This window comes from Brassica napus, chromosome A7 (assembly GCF_020379485.1).
Source record: "Brassica napus cultivar Da-Ae chromosome A7, Da-Ae, whole genome shotgun sequence".
In the NCBI taxonomy this organism is placed as follows: Eukaryota; Viridiplantae; Streptophyta; class Magnoliopsida; order Brassicales; family Brassicaceae; genus Brassica; species Brassica napus.
In genome coordinates, this window is record NC_063440.1 from 879,765 (window position 1) to 897,280 (window position 17,516).

Consider the following 17,516-nt stretch of genomic DNA (forward strand, 5'->3'; position numbering starts at 1 on the left):
GACAACTCCAAATCGAAACATGATGATAGCCGAGTAAAACCAATTACCGGTTCATCACTTGTCTATTTGCAACAATTAAGGATATGAAAATCTTATGTTTCAAAACACAACAGATTAATGAAAATGCTTAAGAGTTGCAAATACTGACAAGAAACACAAAATGGAAAGAGTTTTAAAAGTACAACAACAAGGTCTATCAAGACCACCGATGAAAGCATTCTAAAATATAACATACAACAAGATCAGACCACAACATCCTGGTCGTCTCTACTCGGGTCGAGCGCTTCGGTCGTTTCCCGTTCAACGACTTGATCACCAAGGCCTTCAACCGGAGCAGGAGGGTCGGAAACTGGCAGGATCGGGTCCATCTCTTCAACAAGCGCCGGCGATGACCTGGTCTCCTCCTCGCCCACTTCGTCCCCTTCTCGCTCCTCAGATGAAGAAACTAAGACCGGATCTTCAGCGGCTACATCCCCCGTGTCTGTTTGAATCGCGTCCCCGGTCTCCTCGGGGTCGTTCCCGTCAAGGCACTCCTCGATGGCAGTTCCTTCGGGAACGACGGTACGCTCCGATAAAGCAGAAGTAATGTCAACCATCGGCTCATCGATCGGATCTTCAGTCGCCTCGCGGGAAGTGATCAACTGGGAGGCTGACTCGTGGCCAATCAGACCAACATTCGATCCATACGGGTCAAGTACTCCCATAAGCTCTTCATTCACAAATCGAGAAGGAAGGTTGAGAGGAGAGAGAGCAAAGTCATCCTCAGAGAACGGCTCGAGGTAAAGATTGGCGACTTTAGCTTCATACATCTTCTCCTGCTCCGAGAAGATGTTGATCATACTCGGCGGAATCGCCACCCCGCTATCTTTAATCATCTCGAGGCACTTTTTGGTTCCTGAAGCCTGCCCGTACAGGTTCTTGGCCTTCTCTCGCGCCATGAGACGATCCAGATAGCCCTTCACCTTACCTATACAGCGAGTAGACTTGTCCACCATAGCCGTCTGGACCTTGATCCTCTCGCGGGTGACCTCCTGAACCCTAGAATCCCTCAGACGTTGCCTCTCTTTGATCAGCGTCCCGACGACAGCGTCCCTCTCTTCCTCGAGTTCAGCCTTCTCCTTCTCGAGGGAAGCGACCAATCGCTCTAAGCGGGCTTTCTCGCGGAGAGCGTCCTTCTTCGCAAGACGGTCAGACTTCAGCTTGTCCTCCAACTCCTCAAACTTAACTCGGAGGACCTCTTTCTCTTTGGCCGCTTTGTCGCCGGCTTTTTTGTTCTCAGCGCGTAACCTCTCGATTACGCTCAATCTTGTCCGTGCGAGTTTATCCGAGGCGCCCAGCTGGACCATCGTCTGCTTCAGGGTGCTGTCGTACTTCTCCACGAGGTAATTCATGCTCCCGTCGCTCTGCGTGAAGCATTAAAAACTTAGAAAAATTTTAAGGAAGAAAAAGGGAAATAGGAGAAAAGCGAGTTTACCCGTCTGCCCGCCATAGCCGCGTCAATATACTCCTTTTTGAAGTATAAGTCCTCGACCGGCGGCAACTCTTTGGTCCCACCACGGATCTGGCGAGTCAGTTCAGCACACCGAAGTGGATTCAGGACCAACGGAGTCGCCTCGTCGTAAAGGAACTCTACGCGGTCCGGAAAGCGAACTCCTCCCCCCGTCTTCCGCGGAAGCGAACCTCCGCTTCCCGCACCGGTCTCCCTCGCAGAAGACGAACGGGCTCCCTTACTCGACGGAGATTCACCCCGAGATCCATCTCCGACTTCGGTAGCCGTTTCTCCACTTCTGGAAGGAATCTCGGGAGCTGAAGTCCCATCGTCTTCCGCTGCTTTCTTCTTCGACTTCTTCTTGGGACGCTCCTCAGGCGATCCCCGAGTAGAATCGGCTGGATCGTCTCTTTCCGCATCATCATCCCTTACGGCAGCTGAGGTTTCCCTATCCTCAACAGAAGCCTCCTCGCGAGACCTTTTCTTGCTCCCTTTTTTCTTCTTCTTCTTAGCCGCGACTTCAGTGACATTGGCAGAAGATGGCGCCACTTCCAAAGGGACACTCCTGTCCCTGGCTTTGGCCTTGTTGGCCTTGTTGGTCTTCTTCTTTGGGGAACTCTGAGCTGGCGGCTCGGAGTTCGCATCTCCGTCTACGGGAACAGGCCTGGCCTCCGAGGCGCCGGCAGAAGACGGTGTCGTCGAGAGCATTTGAAGCTTCCCTTTTAACAAAGCACTCAAGTCGGGAACTCCCTCCATTTTTCTAGCTCGGTTGAGAAGTTTCTGTTGCTTCCGAGTAAATAGGGAAAGACGTGATTTGCGGGGACCGAGTACACAAGGAAGTCTCGATTCCCAATCAACTATACAAGAAAGAGAAATCAGATACGAAGACTACAGAAAGATTCAAGAGCATCTCTCTAATGTAAACAGCCACTTTACCTCTGGCGATCCTAGCTTGTTGTCGACGTATCCACTCCCGACTAAGATCCGGCCACCTGAGATGACTGTGCGTCGCGATCAGTTGAGCGGTTTCAAAGAACTTCTCGGGATAGGCGATCGTATTGGGATGACGAACTGCAAAAGAAAAAGGGAACGTCAGAACCATCGATCAGAATACGAGTAAACAGACAAATTTCTACCAAGTTGCTTATTCCATAAAACGCGATAATCGTCCCCCGGCGGCTCCTCGAAGGCATGCTCGTCGGACTTAATGAAGAAATATGCACGTTGCCAATCCTGCGTCTTGTTGGGATGACCGGTCAAAACGTTGTAACTCGCTCTCATCTTTACCGAGAAGATCCCGTTAGGCTCCGCCTTCGTAAAAGTTAGCTCCTCAAATACTCTCACGCTCATCGAAACATCCATCTCCGCGGCCATAACCATCAACATGACGGCTATGCGCAGCGACCCGTTCAGCAGCTGGGAGATGGCGATATCCCGACGAAACGCGTAAGACGTGATTAGTCTGGGGATTGGGAACCAGAGCTTCGTCTGATCCTTGAAGTAGGATTCATACACGCACTGGTAACCAACCGGTGGCGACCACGGCCGTTGTTCAGCCGAAGGAATAATGAAGGTGACTCCGGCACCACCACACTCCCTCAGCAATCTCTTCACGGTCTCGTGGGAAGAGCAGGAACTGAGAACGTTTCTCCACGATTGAACTCGCGGGTCGCGTAACGCTTCGGGAGGCAGCGAAGGTAGTTCTTCGAAAATCCCGCCAGGGTGATAAATCACAGGACGGCAGTCTACTTCGTCGAACGGAACACTTCTCGGGGCGGGAAGACGGTCTGACTGGCCGATGCCACCCCTTCGACGAGCCCGTCTCCTAGGCCTTACGACAAGGCTAGGCGCTTCAGAACCACTCGCCTCCCTATCCTCGTTCACAACGTTTTCTTCGGCTTCTTCGCGAAATTGTCTATGGGCGTCAGCGACCAGAAGACGCTGGGAAAGGCTCATATTCTCCGTATCCCGCAGAGCATCACGATGGATTATGTCGAAATCCTCCAACGGACCCCCGTCTGCATCCCTAGCCGGGCTTGGCGAGGTAGCTATGTCTTTCCCTTTTTCTTCGCGCGATAGCCGATTCCCTGGAGCCATATCCTTTCTACTCGGGGAACGACTAAACTAGCTAGACCACTAGCAAAAAACCCTATGCTACGGAAGGCTTATCTAGAGAGAGAAAATAAAAGTAGAGAGAAGGGAGAGAAAGTGGAGTACCTGAGCTTGCAGAGAAGAATGACGAAAGCGAAGGAGAGACGCCTATTTATAGCAAAAACGAGGCGCACCCTTCGAAGCGTCATCATTAGGTCTACAAAGGCCTAAATGGGCTTCAAGGGCCGCCTAAATGCCCAAAAACCTACTCGCGACGGTTCGGTTTCTCGCCCAAACCGGTTTTCAATCAAGAAACCGGACAAAAATTAATCTCCGGTTCTGGCCCGAACCAACTCAACAGAGTTAACCATCCAAAGACCGCTTGGGCTCTTCATTCGAGGAGTTTACCTCCCGAGTAAAGCATAACGCATCGTGAGAAGACACAACACGGAGCGACCAGATGCGGTACGCGACTAAAACCACACACCGATAAAACGAGCCATCGTCGACATTAGGTCCTATTATATGAACGAACCCGACCCACAAATTCACTGAGACCGACAAGCCGCTCACAAGTGAACTGGGGGGGGACTTATTGTAGGAGATGGATTACATCCCTCCACAAGGCCCATCATATAACAGGCCCTAGCCCGACAAGGTCGATCGAGCTTAGTCGGCTTAGCGGCTAGAAACGTCAGCTCGACCCTAGAGTACTTTAAGCCGGTCAGCTGAGCCGATCAGCTATACTCGGCTCGGACGAAATAGTATCGAGGCCCACATACTCGGCCTTTGGGCGACAAGGCCCAAAGGATAGGCGCGATTAGGGCATCACGCACAAGGGTACTATAAGAGAGGAGGAGGAGGCAACGAGAGAGGGACTTTTGGAACAAATCACATACTAAGCGGCTAGATTTAGGGTTTCCTAATCATCTCTTTGATCTTGTCGTTTAAACCTCTGATCTTGTCTCCTATCTTTGATCAGTCTTGTAACCCATTGTGTCGATTCTAATAAAACGTCTTTAGTCACCCCATTTTCTAAGTTCTTCATTCTAATCAACCGAATCCTGTACAAACAAGCAACCCTGCGAACCTGTACATCCAAACAATTTTTGAGACAAAGTAACAACCATGAAGACTTTCTCCACTTCAGATACGACTAGGCGAACGTTACCTGAATATTTGGAGCAGAGGAAGCTCCATCTTCGCTTTCCTCATCGCTGTCACTGTCCTCACCTTCATCATCCTCATCCTCCATACCGTCATCACCATTCACTAGATTCTTGGGCACTACATCACGTCTCTTACCAGATAAGCTGCTGATTTTAAACAATCCTATCGAATTCCAAGGTGCTTTCTCAGCCTATATGGAAGGGAAAGAAACAATTCACAGGATTTCAAGATTCTAGAGCAAAAACACAAATTAAGATATACGTTGCTGATTTTCAACAACCCTATGGAGATCCAAGGTGCTTTCTCAGCCTAAAATGGAGGGGAACAAACCATTCACAGGATTCAACGCAAGAGTCTAGAATAAAACAACATTTGAAGACATAAAGGTACAAGACTTTACCTGAGTCCCAGCCACCATATACAATGTGTGAGGAAACTCAGTTCGGCTCAAACCCAACTTATCACCTAAAAATGTCAAAACTGAAACAAAGAAAATAAAGAGTCAAATCACCAAACCATTCAAAAACAATAAATTTCTCAACTTTATGATTCAGATGGTAAGATGATACATTTGTATTACACAATTTCATAAACAGAGTATAACTTTCTCATGGAACATATAAGAGTATCTCTACAAATCAATAAATTAATGAAGCTTATTAGCTAAGAATAGTCTAAAATTACCTCAAACAGGGCCAACCAACATGGAAGCCATGAAGGGAATTATAAGCAGAAGGGTCACACTGAAGCTCTTCTCCCTCTTCTAGCTTATCAACACCTGGCTGCCAAACCCTTATTGGCACGACGCTTCTCCCTTTTTCTACCAAATTCAAACATTCAAATTTATACCTCTAATCAAATATTTTCCCTCTAATCAAATTTATACCTCTAATCAAATATTTTCCCTCTTTTGCATATAGTCCCTCCATTTATTGAAAATTACTCTTAATTCCTAAATCTTTAAAAATTGTAATAACACCCAAAGTTCGTTCAGAGATCGCATTCAAGCTGTTTTTTTTTTTTTACTGTAGAGAGTCAACATAATCAATGTAGTAAGAAAAGCAATGAGTGTACCAACAAGTAAAGCAAGTACAATTAGTCTTATGTTTCTCTCTTCTACTTGGAGGAGAAGAATTTGTCCCAATCACGAAGTGAAGAATCAACAGAATCATCAGGGAGAAGTTTTGGAACCCTCTCTGCGCGAATGAACTGTTTCAAGACAGCTTTCTCTTCATCGATCAGTTTCTTCTCTTTCCTGTCTTTTGGTTCAATCTTCCTTTTCTCTTCCAAGTTCCACTTGAAAAGCTCTCTTTGCTCATCTTCTGGAATCGGTTTCCTTGGTACCTGTACAGGCTCAGTCGCCGCACCACCCTGAAACACCAACTCATCAGCTGCTGCTGAATCCGTAAACTCAAACAGAGGATCCGGTTTAGGGACCGGTTTGGCTTCTTCCTTCTTCGGTACTGCAGTTTCTGGTTTCGTAGCCTTGTCAGTTTCTGAAACGTTCTTCTCGACCTCGGTGTTAACAACACTTTTTTTCGCACCCTTACTACCCTTTTTAACTCCCATTTTTTCGCCCACATCAATGTCTCTTTCTCGTTTTTTCGCAAATATAAAAGCTGCAGAAACAAATCATCAAATTAGCAAACACTGAAGTGGAAGAAGAACATGACTGTTCTATTATTAATATTCAAACTGCTTATAACGCACATGCATCAAATATGGTTTTCACGCTTTTGATTCAGACCAAGCTTCAAAAGTTATACTATTGAGGATATTAAGACATTGCCAGCATGAATCAAAATACAATTGAGATGGGTTGAATGAGAATATGCTAAAGAAACATTGGTACTACACTTAAACATTTCAAGAGAAGGAATGAAAACACAATACAATAAAATGTGCAATGCAATTACACGTCCATAAACCAAAATTTTAACAAGAATCTATGTGCGACTTCTATTCAATGTAACCCTTTAGCTGAAAAAACACAAGGATACTGCATTTAACTAAGTTCAATGTCTTTTCAAATCGCTAAAGAATATAAACAATAAGCATGCTAAATCAAACTCTATCAGAGTTCGTTTTAAAAAGGGGATTCTAGTAATTTCAATCAAATTCCTCTCAATAAATGATGAATTATAGAATAAATTGTCATGTTGCTTCATACATAAATAAAGATTTTGAAAGAACATTACTCAGCTAGGCATTTCATCAAACACGTTATGGACGTAAGCTAATGATACCTGCAAGACCAAGATTGAAGATCAGCATAGTTCGCCAGCCCATTGTAGCCAGTCTGGGAACAGCTTTCTGCGGTGGTTGGGATCCGGTGGGAGGAGACGGCTCCATCGGATCCGATTGAAATATCGCGAAACCCGACTCGGATCTTCCGTATTATACCGCTTCTCGAGAGATTATAGTATCGTCGCAAAAGAAAATGAAGGTTTCAAAACCCTAATTTGATGTCATCCCCCACGATTCTTCTCCTTCTGCTTGTGATTTGATTTTGCTTCCTCGTCAAGCAAATTTTTATTACAGTTTTTGGAAAGAAAAAAGAAAGTTTCTGGCTTTGGTCTTCTCCGAAACAGTCTTTACTGACTTGATGGCGTGTGGGTTTGTTCAATTGGGTTTCGAAATACTCTAGCTCATCAAGAGGCTTCTTGAAAAGCTCAAATTAAGAGACCTTTATTAATTAATATTTAGAACATTGCATTTGATTCTAATTTCAATATTTTTATGATACTTCCCTCGGAAAAATCTTTGCAAATAAAATCAAAAACTTATTTTAAAAATCTATATTTAATAAGAGTACTGATATACTCCTATTTTGTTAATTGTTATTTTGTCTTCTAAAGTGTAATTTGCACAAACGGTTTACACTTTATAACATCTTTCTAAACCCATAATGTTATTGTCACAAGTTCAATACAATGTAACTTTCATTTATAGCCGGTTTAGACTCACTATCAATGCAATGCAAACTAAAACCATAAGATATAGTTGGTTTACTTTAATTAACATCTAAGCCGAAGAAAATAACACTTAAAGACTCTTGAGAAATCAGGATCAAGAACCAAAACTATGTACCCCTAAAATATTAGGAAGTCCTAAAAGCTACCAATATCTGAAAACCTTAAACCTTTAGAACCAGATTTAGATTATTTCCTATAGAAAATAATCAACATACTATTTAAAGTCTATCGATTATTTACTATAAATACTCTATATATTATTTAAAGTCTATCACCTAGAAAAATCAAATATTAAATATATGCAAAATAGGTTAATATTTTGTTATATCCATAATATTTCTATATTAGTTAATTCATACATAAGAAACTACGAGAACAAATAATTAATATACGAAACAAATCGCGCAGTTTTATATTTAGGGCCCCTAAAAATTTGGATTTAGTGTTTGCAATAGACTTTTCTGAACTGGTAAATATGGTGTTATCAATATAGTGATCGGCTTACTCTGAAGAATATTAGCGATGAAGATTTTTAGATTTGTGATTCAACATATATCAAGAAAAAAATACAAGGATGAACAAGTTTGCACATGGTGTTTTGAGTTGTCCACGTCCATATGTTGTTTTCGCAATCGATTTGTTCTTTTTCCATCGTGTCTAGTTTAACATAATTTTTTTTTATCAAAATAAGTATCAGATATTAACTATAAATAAGGAGGTTTGGAGAGTGTTGTGATCTAAGCCAAGTGAGTTGAGAAAGTTAAATCTTAAAGACTCTCTTGAGTCCTTTATAATAATCCTTGAGCGTTCTTAATAAAATAAATATCCCCCTTTAAACCATCTGTGTCTATCCCTAAACACTTGATCGATATACCTTTGATCCTAAATACCTCCTTTATGGTTGTACCTACTACTATGTGTTTGTAAATTTGGTATCACCCTATTAAAATGGAAGAGACGCAATTCATAGCTACTTCTGTTACACCATTGAAAAAAGCATTTTCTTGGATCCATACATGTTAAATGTGATAGAGTATGACAATAATAAATATAATTAATAAAAGTTTGTGGAGAGTTGAATTATGTTCTGAAACCAAATTCTATATTTAACCATGAAAATTATTTAGTACATTGTTCTTCATAAAATGCAAAAACACCAGAACTGACTTTGAATCAAACAGAAAATTAAGATCATTAAAATGGATTGGACTTGGATTAGTAATTGTTTCTTATTCTGAAAACCTGTGACCAGCATGCTGAAAGAAGAGACCAGCGGGGCTTTTAGCTGCACGATCAGACTTCTTACTAACCTGATGGATCGTTAAACAAACCAAACATGAGGTTCTCGAACTGGGAAAACAAACTTAAACTTTGTGTCTTGAGTACTTTTCTTTAGTTCGATTCAATCGCACATACAAGTCGAACTCAATCGTAAAAGTGGTATCAGGCTCGTTAGTTTCCGCATACTCAAGAATCAAGATAACAGATCAAGGCAGTTGAAACATTCAAGAAGGAGCATTCTCAGCAAGAAGAGAGTACAGATCAAGGTTCGAAACTTATCTGTATTATATGTGTGTTGTAGAGGATTCTTGAAGCTTGTTCGTCAGTAGCTGTAGCTGGATCTGATTTGAAGCGTTCTATGGAAATGTGCTTATAAGTTATAACCCCACCCCCCCCCCCCCCCCCACCCACCCCCCCCCCAAAAAAAAAATTATTGTGGTTTATTTGTCGTCTGTTTTTTTTCATACATCAATCATGACCAACCATCTTAACTTTTATTTTTGTGTCCATGTTTAGAGTGGTTGTAAAAGTGTTTTCGGCATAATTTCAATTTATTTGAAATGAAAACTAAGTAATACAAGGGAGATCTCACTGATTACTCATCGTTGAAACATTATACGAGAGATTAGGACTTTCTAAGGTTTTTGTTGTGTTTCCTTTTCTATACGTAAATTAGGTTTTAGTATTTTTGCCTTTTTGTTTTATGTTAGATTATATATTTTTTTAATATATATACAAGGGTCGATCTCTTATGATCAAATTAGGGCTTTGAGTAAAATATGGAGCCAAAAGAAAAGAAGAAGAGGAAAACACGCTACCGAAAGGGAAGAACACAATCGATTCCTACCGACCTAACCATAGAGATACTCTCAAGGCTGCCTGAGAAATCTGTTGCTAGGTTCAGTTGTGTGTCCAAGCTTTGGTCATCAATCACCTCCGACCCATCTTTCCCACGGCCGCGCCTTCTACTCTGTTTCCAAAAATATGACGACTCGGACTTGTATGTTTCCTCTATTCCACAACACACTCAGAACTCGAACAGGTCCTACTCTTCTTCTCTGTCTTTTGATCATCATCATATGATGAAGCTCCCAAGTTGTTATAATCGGTTCTCATCTAAGGAATCTGTCCATGGCTTGATCTGCTTTCAAGAATCAGAAAACCCGATAGTCTGGAACCCTAGCACGAGACAGTTCATAGCTTTACCAATTTTACCCATACCATGTAAGGACTGGAAAAAGACAACACTGTTGTTAGGATATGATCCCATTGAAGGTAAACATAAAGTAGTGTGTCTTCCCTTTAAAAGGACTTTATGTGTGTCGAGTTTTTACATTGGGATCAGCTCAAAAATCATGGAGAAATGTCAAAACTAATATTACGCATCGTCCCACCAGTGATACATATGAGCGATACATCGAGGGTGTGATATATTATCTAGCATCTGGTGTTGTAATGAGCTTTGATGTCAGATCTGAAAAGTTCGATATGATAAAACTACCTTCGGGATACTTTTCGGGACTGCTGATAACATATAAGGGAAGGTTGGCTTTTCTTAGTAGAATGAGTTATAGAACAAAAAATAGAAGATTATGGATTTTGGAGGATGCACAGAAACACATATGGTCGGGACAAGACTTTCTTTCACCTTTTGCTGATTTAGATTATCTGAGTTTCAAACTAACAGGTTTCACTCATGTTGGCGAGTTTATTTTTGTTCCAACAAGGCGTAGCCAATCGTCTTATATTTTACTATGCGATCCGGTGAAAAACAGCTGGAGAAAATTTGAATTTAAGGGATTAGCAGACCAGGTATCTCTCCATAATGAACACCGACCTTATGCGCTCCATGTTTTCCCGAATCACATTGATAGTCAAGTGTCTTTGTAACAGTTTACTGCTGTTTTCGTTTTTTCCTTTGAATGATATTCTTATGCAACTTTGGCTCTCAACGTCTCTACAAAATATGACTAAATCTCTGCTGTTCGACTTAGTCGTAAAAGCTTATGCAACTTTGGCTCTCAACGTCACTACAAAATGTGACTAAATCTCTGCTGTTTGACTTTGTCGTAAAAGCTTTATCTACTCATTCAAGTTTCGACTCGAATTCGCTGTCAACTTACTTTGAAGAATTATCATGTTTAATTTTTTTTGTTGTTGTAGTTTGTTTTTCTTTTTCAAGAAGATGCTTAATTCCCTCTTGTGATTGTAGTCCAAGAGATTAATCTAATGAAAGCAAGTTGTGTTAAAAAAAATTCTTATGCAACTTTATGATATTTTTTATAGTTATATTTTTCGAGTCTTTACTTTGATTCTATCTATACATTTAAGCATAGAAAATAATTTGAATATAGTTTCTAGTTATACAGAAAAGGCAAAAACACCAAAATCGAAATTAAAATGGATTAGTAATTGTTTTCTTATTCGGAAACACAACAAAACTGAAACCAGTTTTCAAAACACAAACTAAAGAAGAAGATAGTATTCCTCGCTAAAACGACAACTAAACCGCATTAGTTTTACCACATAGGCGATAAGATAGATGGATAGACAATGTTATATTTTTGTTTCTTTTCCCTCAAGGTTTAGAGGCACATGTCATAACATGCGACTTGAACGTTTCCAACTCTGCCAAAACTTCCTCTTCCGGCCTGTAAATCAAGTCACTCATCCGCCATATCTACCAAAGAAGAAGATAGTATAAACATAACACATTTACTTTTCTTTATCGACAAAATTTGCTCTCATGAGGTACCAAGAAAGTGTTTCAAGGTTTACCTGCAATGTTCCACCTCCACCAGTAGTCTCACAGTCATCAGACACACTAACAATAGTCCAAGGGTCCGCCGCATTCCAGTGGAAATCAACAACTTTGTCCCTAAGAAAGCATATATAAACACTTAAAAGCAAGTAAATGAGACACGTAACGTAAGAGAGTTATAATCAAGTCTTTAAGAACCTGTGACCAGCATGCTGGAAGAAGAGACCAGCGGGGCTTTTAGCTGCACGATCAGACTTCTTACTGACCTGATGGATAGTTAACCAAACAAAACATGAGTGCAATTAAGTATCAACTATAAGAAATGATCATTTCAGACATATCTGAGTGACTTATGTACACACCCTGTCATAATCCCAGATGTTCAAGAGACCATCTTCAGCAGAACTCCCAAAAACAGATGACTTATCAGGACACCACTGAGTTGATTAACAAGATGGTATCAGAGAGTTAACAAAGTACAGGCATAATAATGCAAAAAGAAACATAATAGCTGTTGTTGAAACCTGAACGCAAAGAACAGCAGCTCTGTGGCCTTCAAATTTGTAGATGGGCGTACCAACTCCATTTGAGGTAAGGTTCCTGCGATCATACAACCGGACAGTGTTGTCTGCAGACCTGAAACATTCAAGTATATCTAATGAGTACACGTATGCATATTCTAAACACTTTCCCTAAGTCCTTAATGATTTATGTATAATTATTTTATCATACCCTGTTAGGATCAGATTGTCGTCATGAGGATTCCAGTCGACACAATGAAGATCAGCATCGTGAGCCTTTTCAACCTGGTAAATACAAAAAACAATATAAAAGAAACAGAAGGTAAGAACTTCAAAATTTTGATAGGATCAAGAGGCTATGACACCTTCGTGACAGGGCTAGTGCCAGTTCTTGCATCCCATAGAATAAGGCAAGAATCGTCACCAACACTGCAGAACTCTTGCGCACTTCACGATACAAAAATTCACCAGAAGCATCATCAAGAAAGCATGAAAAGTTCAGCATTTTCCATGAAAAATATAGATATTACAAGGAGGAAACTGTTCTAAGAAGTTACCTGGTCGGGCTGAATGCCACATCTTCAACTGTGTCGTCATGGCCATGATATACACCTCGGGGGGCAACAGAAGGACTCTCAGTCTTATCACCACCTTCACCAGTCTGCTTGATGATCGATCCAGATGATTTGGAATCTGTACCAACCGTTGTGATGTGGTCCTGGATACTCCACAAAACAACTGACTTGTCCTTGCCTAAGAGAAGAACCTTTTTATGAGAAACTGGTGTAAACAAAGGATCAGACACTACAAATCACAGAAACACATACCTCCAGAGAGGACAAAGGGCTCGGTTGGGCACATTGCAAGAGCGAATTCAGCATTGTCTTGGTGTCCAGTTAGTATCTGCAACAAAAAAAAAAATGGCTCAGATGCTGCAAACAAGTAGCAGTATTTAAGAAGAAATCAAATAGATAATATCACTACCAATGATTAAGTTAAGAGGGAAAAAAAAAGAATAAAGCGCAAGCAATGATTTGCCACGATATTTCTCAGAAGTGGACATACCAAATCCGGACGGGAAGTTGCAGCCCCAAGCACAGCATGACGGTTTGGTTGGGTTTCAACATCCCAAATGAGAACCTGAAACCAACATACTGTATTCAGATAACTGAAACTGGAAATACGTCCAAAACAAAGCAAAGAACCAACAAATTTCACGACCATAACAAAATAGAAGCAGCAGAACTTACATCAGGACTGTCGGTGTGAGTAGCAATAATCTTACTGTTCTGTGGGAGTTCCCTGATTCTGTTAACCTGCAATCGCAAATTAGTGATACATACACATCAAAACATGGTTTTACTCTCATCAAAGTGCCAAAGGAGTAAATTCATGAGCTGGTTTAAACAGTTGTGCGGATACAATGGAATTATGCAAGAAACAGAAGTAGAACCAAGAATGTTGATACAGGAATATCTTAGAGTGGTCAGAATTCAAACCTCGCCAGGGTGAATGATGGTCTTGTACTTCTTCACAAATGGAGAACGTGCTTCTTCATTGAACTGAGAACACATTAGCACAAGATAGTAAATACGACAGTAAATTTCTTCATTGTAGAGAGGAAAAGAGCACATATTGGTTGAAAAGCTAGTAATGACCTGAGATATGTGCTCAGCTGCAGCGACCCTTGGCTTAACAACTTCGCAATTAGCTATGACAAGAGTGTTGGGCACACTACCATCAGTCTGGTGACACAAACAAGGAAAAAAAAATTACAAATAAGCTAATGAGATCAGTTTCTGAAATGATAGCAAGAGAGACTGACTTGTTCAGAGAGGTAAAGACGCTGGCGATTCTTGTAAGTTGCTTGGTCAAGCTGTGGACCCCATCTGTGAAAAGCCCAAACAACAAAGAGGACTGGATAAAACATGAATACAGCACCTAAACTATCTGGTTTATCTCTTCCTAATTAAACCGGAAATGCAATTCAATCGAAACCCTAGAAGGAGGAGAGAAAGGGCCGACCTGCAAGAGAGGGAAGGCCAGACGAGGTTGTGGTTGGCGAGCCAGTCGTAGAGGATGGGCACGAGACCTTTCCACTGAGTGTACTTCTCGTCCACACTCTGCTTCGTCTTCTTCCCCCCGCTCTCCTTCCCGCTCTGCTCCTTCGTCTGCGAATCCTCCTTGATCTTAGGTTTCCGGCCTCTCTTCTTCGGCGCCGGAGTTACGGTTCCTCCGCTCCCTTGAGGAGACGCTGCTGCTGCTGCTTCGTCGCTCTCCATCTTTCTCTCCTCTCTTTTATTTGATTTTACTCTCTACAGTAAGACAATACCGTATCTCCCCCTCTCCTCCTCCACACTGCCATTAAAAAAAAATCACTAAACAATTAAAAACAAGTCTCCTTAATAACGGATGGCCTGCCGTTTCAAACACAGGTAAGACTGCACGTTGTTCGATATCACGAACTACAAACAGCACGATATGTGTTTTTAATAACATTCACGTCCTGTTACCACCTCAGAATACGAGTGTCAAATGGAATGTCTATGTCCCCATTCTTTTTTTTTTTTTCTTTTTTCTTGAAACACTTCAATGTCCCCATTCAAATTAGACTTATTTAGATAGATATTTCAATTTTCTAGGATATTGATGATCTAAATTGTGTCCAACTGAATTGTCCACAAAGTCCAAGTACTATATTAGATGTATCAAAATGGGTTGTCCATGTTTCAATTATGATCAATTCTCTCAAATCATAATTTTTAAATTTTTGTCACCAAAAAAAATAATAATCAAATGAGGTTTTATTACCCTTTGCTTTATAGATATATAAATATAAATAAATAAAAAATAGAAAAATAAAAAAACTTTATCGAATTATATGTGTTCAAATTCAAAACTTTTTATACATTTTTCAAAAACAATTGCAGTTGTTTTTCAATTCAAAAATGTTTTTAGAAATTATTTTTCAAATTTTTATTTTGAAATTTTTAATATATTTTTTTAATTATAAACCCCACCACTTAACAAACAATACATGAAGTTAACAAACAATACATGAAGTTAACAAAATACGAAACGAGGCCTTCGATAGTGTACGAGATCTTCACCAACCGGTGAGAAAGTTCTTCGGGATAAACCCGGTGGGGTCTTAAGATTGAGAATCATGGCTTCTCAGACTGTATATACACGGAGGAGAAACGGTGACGAATTTCCATTTTTGTCGGAGATTGAGGTACAGCTGCTCCTTGAGGATTATGACAGAGGAAAAAAAGTTTCTAACTAAAACTTCTAGGTGATGATTGTTTTCCTAGTTTTTAGATTTTAGTTTCTTGTTTTTGGATTTTAGTTTTTGGTTTTTAGATTTTGGTTTTTGATTTTACAGTAGATTTTGTTTTTTTGAAAAACATGAATAGTTGTTTTAGATTTTGGTTTTTAGTTTTTGATTTTGCTTTTAAAACTAATAGAATAAAAATAATATTCTTAGTAGTAAAATATAAAATACTGTTATCAAAGCACACATAAATTTGTTTGATAAAGTTATTTTAAAACAAAAACTGTGATTAAAAATGCTAACATAATTTTTATTCATAGCTTTTTATCGTTATTTTTTCTGTAAATTTTTTATTTTTCTAAAACTAAAAATAATAAATATTTTTTTTTATTTTTTGTTTAAATTATGATGATTTATTATTTTTGTTTGAAGCTGAAATTTATTAAATACTAATAATAAAATTCTACTTACTATAAAAATAATAAATATTACATACTTTACCACATTAAGATAAATTTATTTATCTTAGAAAATGTTTAAAATAATAAAATTATTGTATTGCTTGTCTTGACCGGATATAAATAAATGAACCTACATTCGTATATATTATATGACAATACACAATTAATAATTATTTTTGTAAACAAACTAAATAAAAATGAATTACATTTTAAAATTGTGGTAGAAGTATATAAATTTAGAAAATTCAAATATATAAATAAATATTAATAGTTCGATTTTAAAGTGTTTTTTAATAAATATAGGGAAACCTTTAGTTTAATAAATGAAAAATAAATATCTACAAATTGTCAGTAAAAATATTTACATTGGTTGAAATTAAAAATAAATAATTATGTTAATTTATTCCTTTGTATACAATTTTTTTTATATTTTTCATATTAGATTATAAATGTAAAATAATTTATTTAACTTTAGTGATTTGGAATAATTACTTTTTATCACTTTAATCCTTTCTTATTAATATTTTCTTGTATTAATACATAAATATAGAAATAATTTAATAAAAAATAAAAAGGTATACAAAACCCACGTATCGACGTACGTAGTTTAGAAAACCAACAAAATATGGTTTTTTGGTTTTTGCTTGAATATAGGTAGTTAACAAAAAATATGGTTTCCCTATTTTTTAGGGAATCTGTTTTTTAAAAAGTCCTTATTGATAAAAATAAAAAACCAAAAGTTAGTGTAGGATCTGCAAACAATCAACCTCAAAACTCATAGGTTTAGTCCATTTAATTTGTTTTGCATATGAGTTTTGAGGTTTCGTTAGATATTACTCCCTCCGTTTCATATTAGTTGTCGTTTAGAGTTAAAATTTTATTTCATTTTAAGTGTCGTTTTATATTTTGAATGCAAAATTTATTAACAATATTATCTATTTTATATTTCTATTGGTTGAAATATAGTTAAGTGTATATGTAATGATGTTTTTAGTTTAGAAATATGAAAATTAAATGTTTTCTTAATATATGTGTATAAACCTAAAACGACAACTAAAGTGAAACGAAAAATGTTTATTAAGATTTTTTTTTTAGTAAAATACTATTTACTAAAGATTGCTTTTGTTTTTTAGAATTCGTAGATACATTTAACAAATTATACAGATTTAAGGGGTGTCACAAATTATACATGATATCCCATTACTATAGGTCAGCCATTGGGAGTAGCTAAGCTAGGTTCGTAAAGGCAGGCTACTCTCTTCGAGGAATGGGTTCTAGGATGCATCGGTCAGTATATGGTTTAAGAATAGTGCTCCAAAGTCCAAACTTGTCTTCTCTTTTTGTTTGCTAAAAGTCCAAAAACTTGTTCACCCATATCACCAGGGCCGTCTCAAATTAATTTGAGGCCCTGTTCAAAAAAAATATTAATCGTACATTTTATCAAATAATTTATAAATTAATAATTTTATCTGATTTTTTTTTAATTATAAGTT

The 17,516-nt window shown here is 38.8% G+C and overlaps 3 protein-coding genes and 1 pseudogene across 3 annotated transcripts; 1 reads left to right on the plus strand and 3 right to left on the minus strand.

Annotated features, from left to right (window-relative positions):
* Positions 1 to 242: 242 nt before the first annotated feature.
* On the minus strand, positions 243 to 5,561 carry LOC125575361. Its single transcript, XM_048737266.1, has 4 exons — positions 5,435 to 5,561; positions 5,151 to 5,230; positions 4,752 to 4,940; positions 243 to 4,670 (listed from the first exon to the last, which is right to left on the minus strand). The coding sequence occupies exon 4, from the start codon at positions 1,389 to 1,391 to the stop codon at positions 243 to 245; it is 1,149 nt and encodes a 382-aa protein (XP_048593223.1). The 5' UTR covers positions 1,392 to 4,670; positions 4,752 to 4,940; positions 5,151 to 5,230; positions 5,435 to 5,561.
* A 174-nt stretch (positions 5,562 to 5,735) lies between these two features.
* Positions 5,736 to 7,373, minus strand: BNAA07G01170D. Its single transcript, XM_013838444.3, has 2 exons — positions 6,997 to 7,373; positions 5,736 to 6,369 (listed from the first exon to the last, which is right to left on the minus strand). The coding sequence occupies exons 1-2, from the start codon at positions 7,100 to 7,102 to the stop codon at positions 5,867 to 5,869; spliced, it is 609 nt and encodes a 202-aa protein (XP_013693898.2). The 5' UTR covers positions 7,103 to 7,373; the 3' UTR covers positions 5,736 to 5,866.
* A 2,251-nt stretch (positions 7,374 to 9,624) lies between these two features.
* On the plus strand, positions 9,625 to 11,162 carry LOC106400273 (annotated as a pseudogene).
* Positions 11,163 to 11,395: 233 nt separating this feature from the next.
* LOC106402159 (WD-40 repeat-containing protein MSI4) lies at positions 11,396 to 14,651 on the minus strand. Its single transcript, XM_013842838.3, has 15 exons — positions 14,314 to 14,651; positions 14,114 to 14,177; positions 13,947 to 14,033; positions 13,788 to 13,850; positions 13,539 to 13,604; positions 13,354 to 13,428; positions 13,116 to 13,191; positions 12,846 to 13,041; positions 12,654 to 12,735; positions 12,500 to 12,573; positions 12,292 to 12,403; positions 12,130 to 12,204; positions 11,966 to 12,033; positions 11,785 to 11,884; positions 11,396 to 11,686 (listed from the first exon to the last, which is right to left on the minus strand). The coding sequence occupies exons 1-15, from the start codon at positions 14,568 to 14,570 to the stop codon at positions 11,585 to 11,587; spliced, it is 1,497 nt and encodes a 498-aa protein (XP_013698292.2). The 5' UTR covers positions 14,571 to 14,651; the 3' UTR covers positions 11,396 to 11,584.
* Positions 14,652 to 17,516: the final 2,865 nt, after the last annotated feature.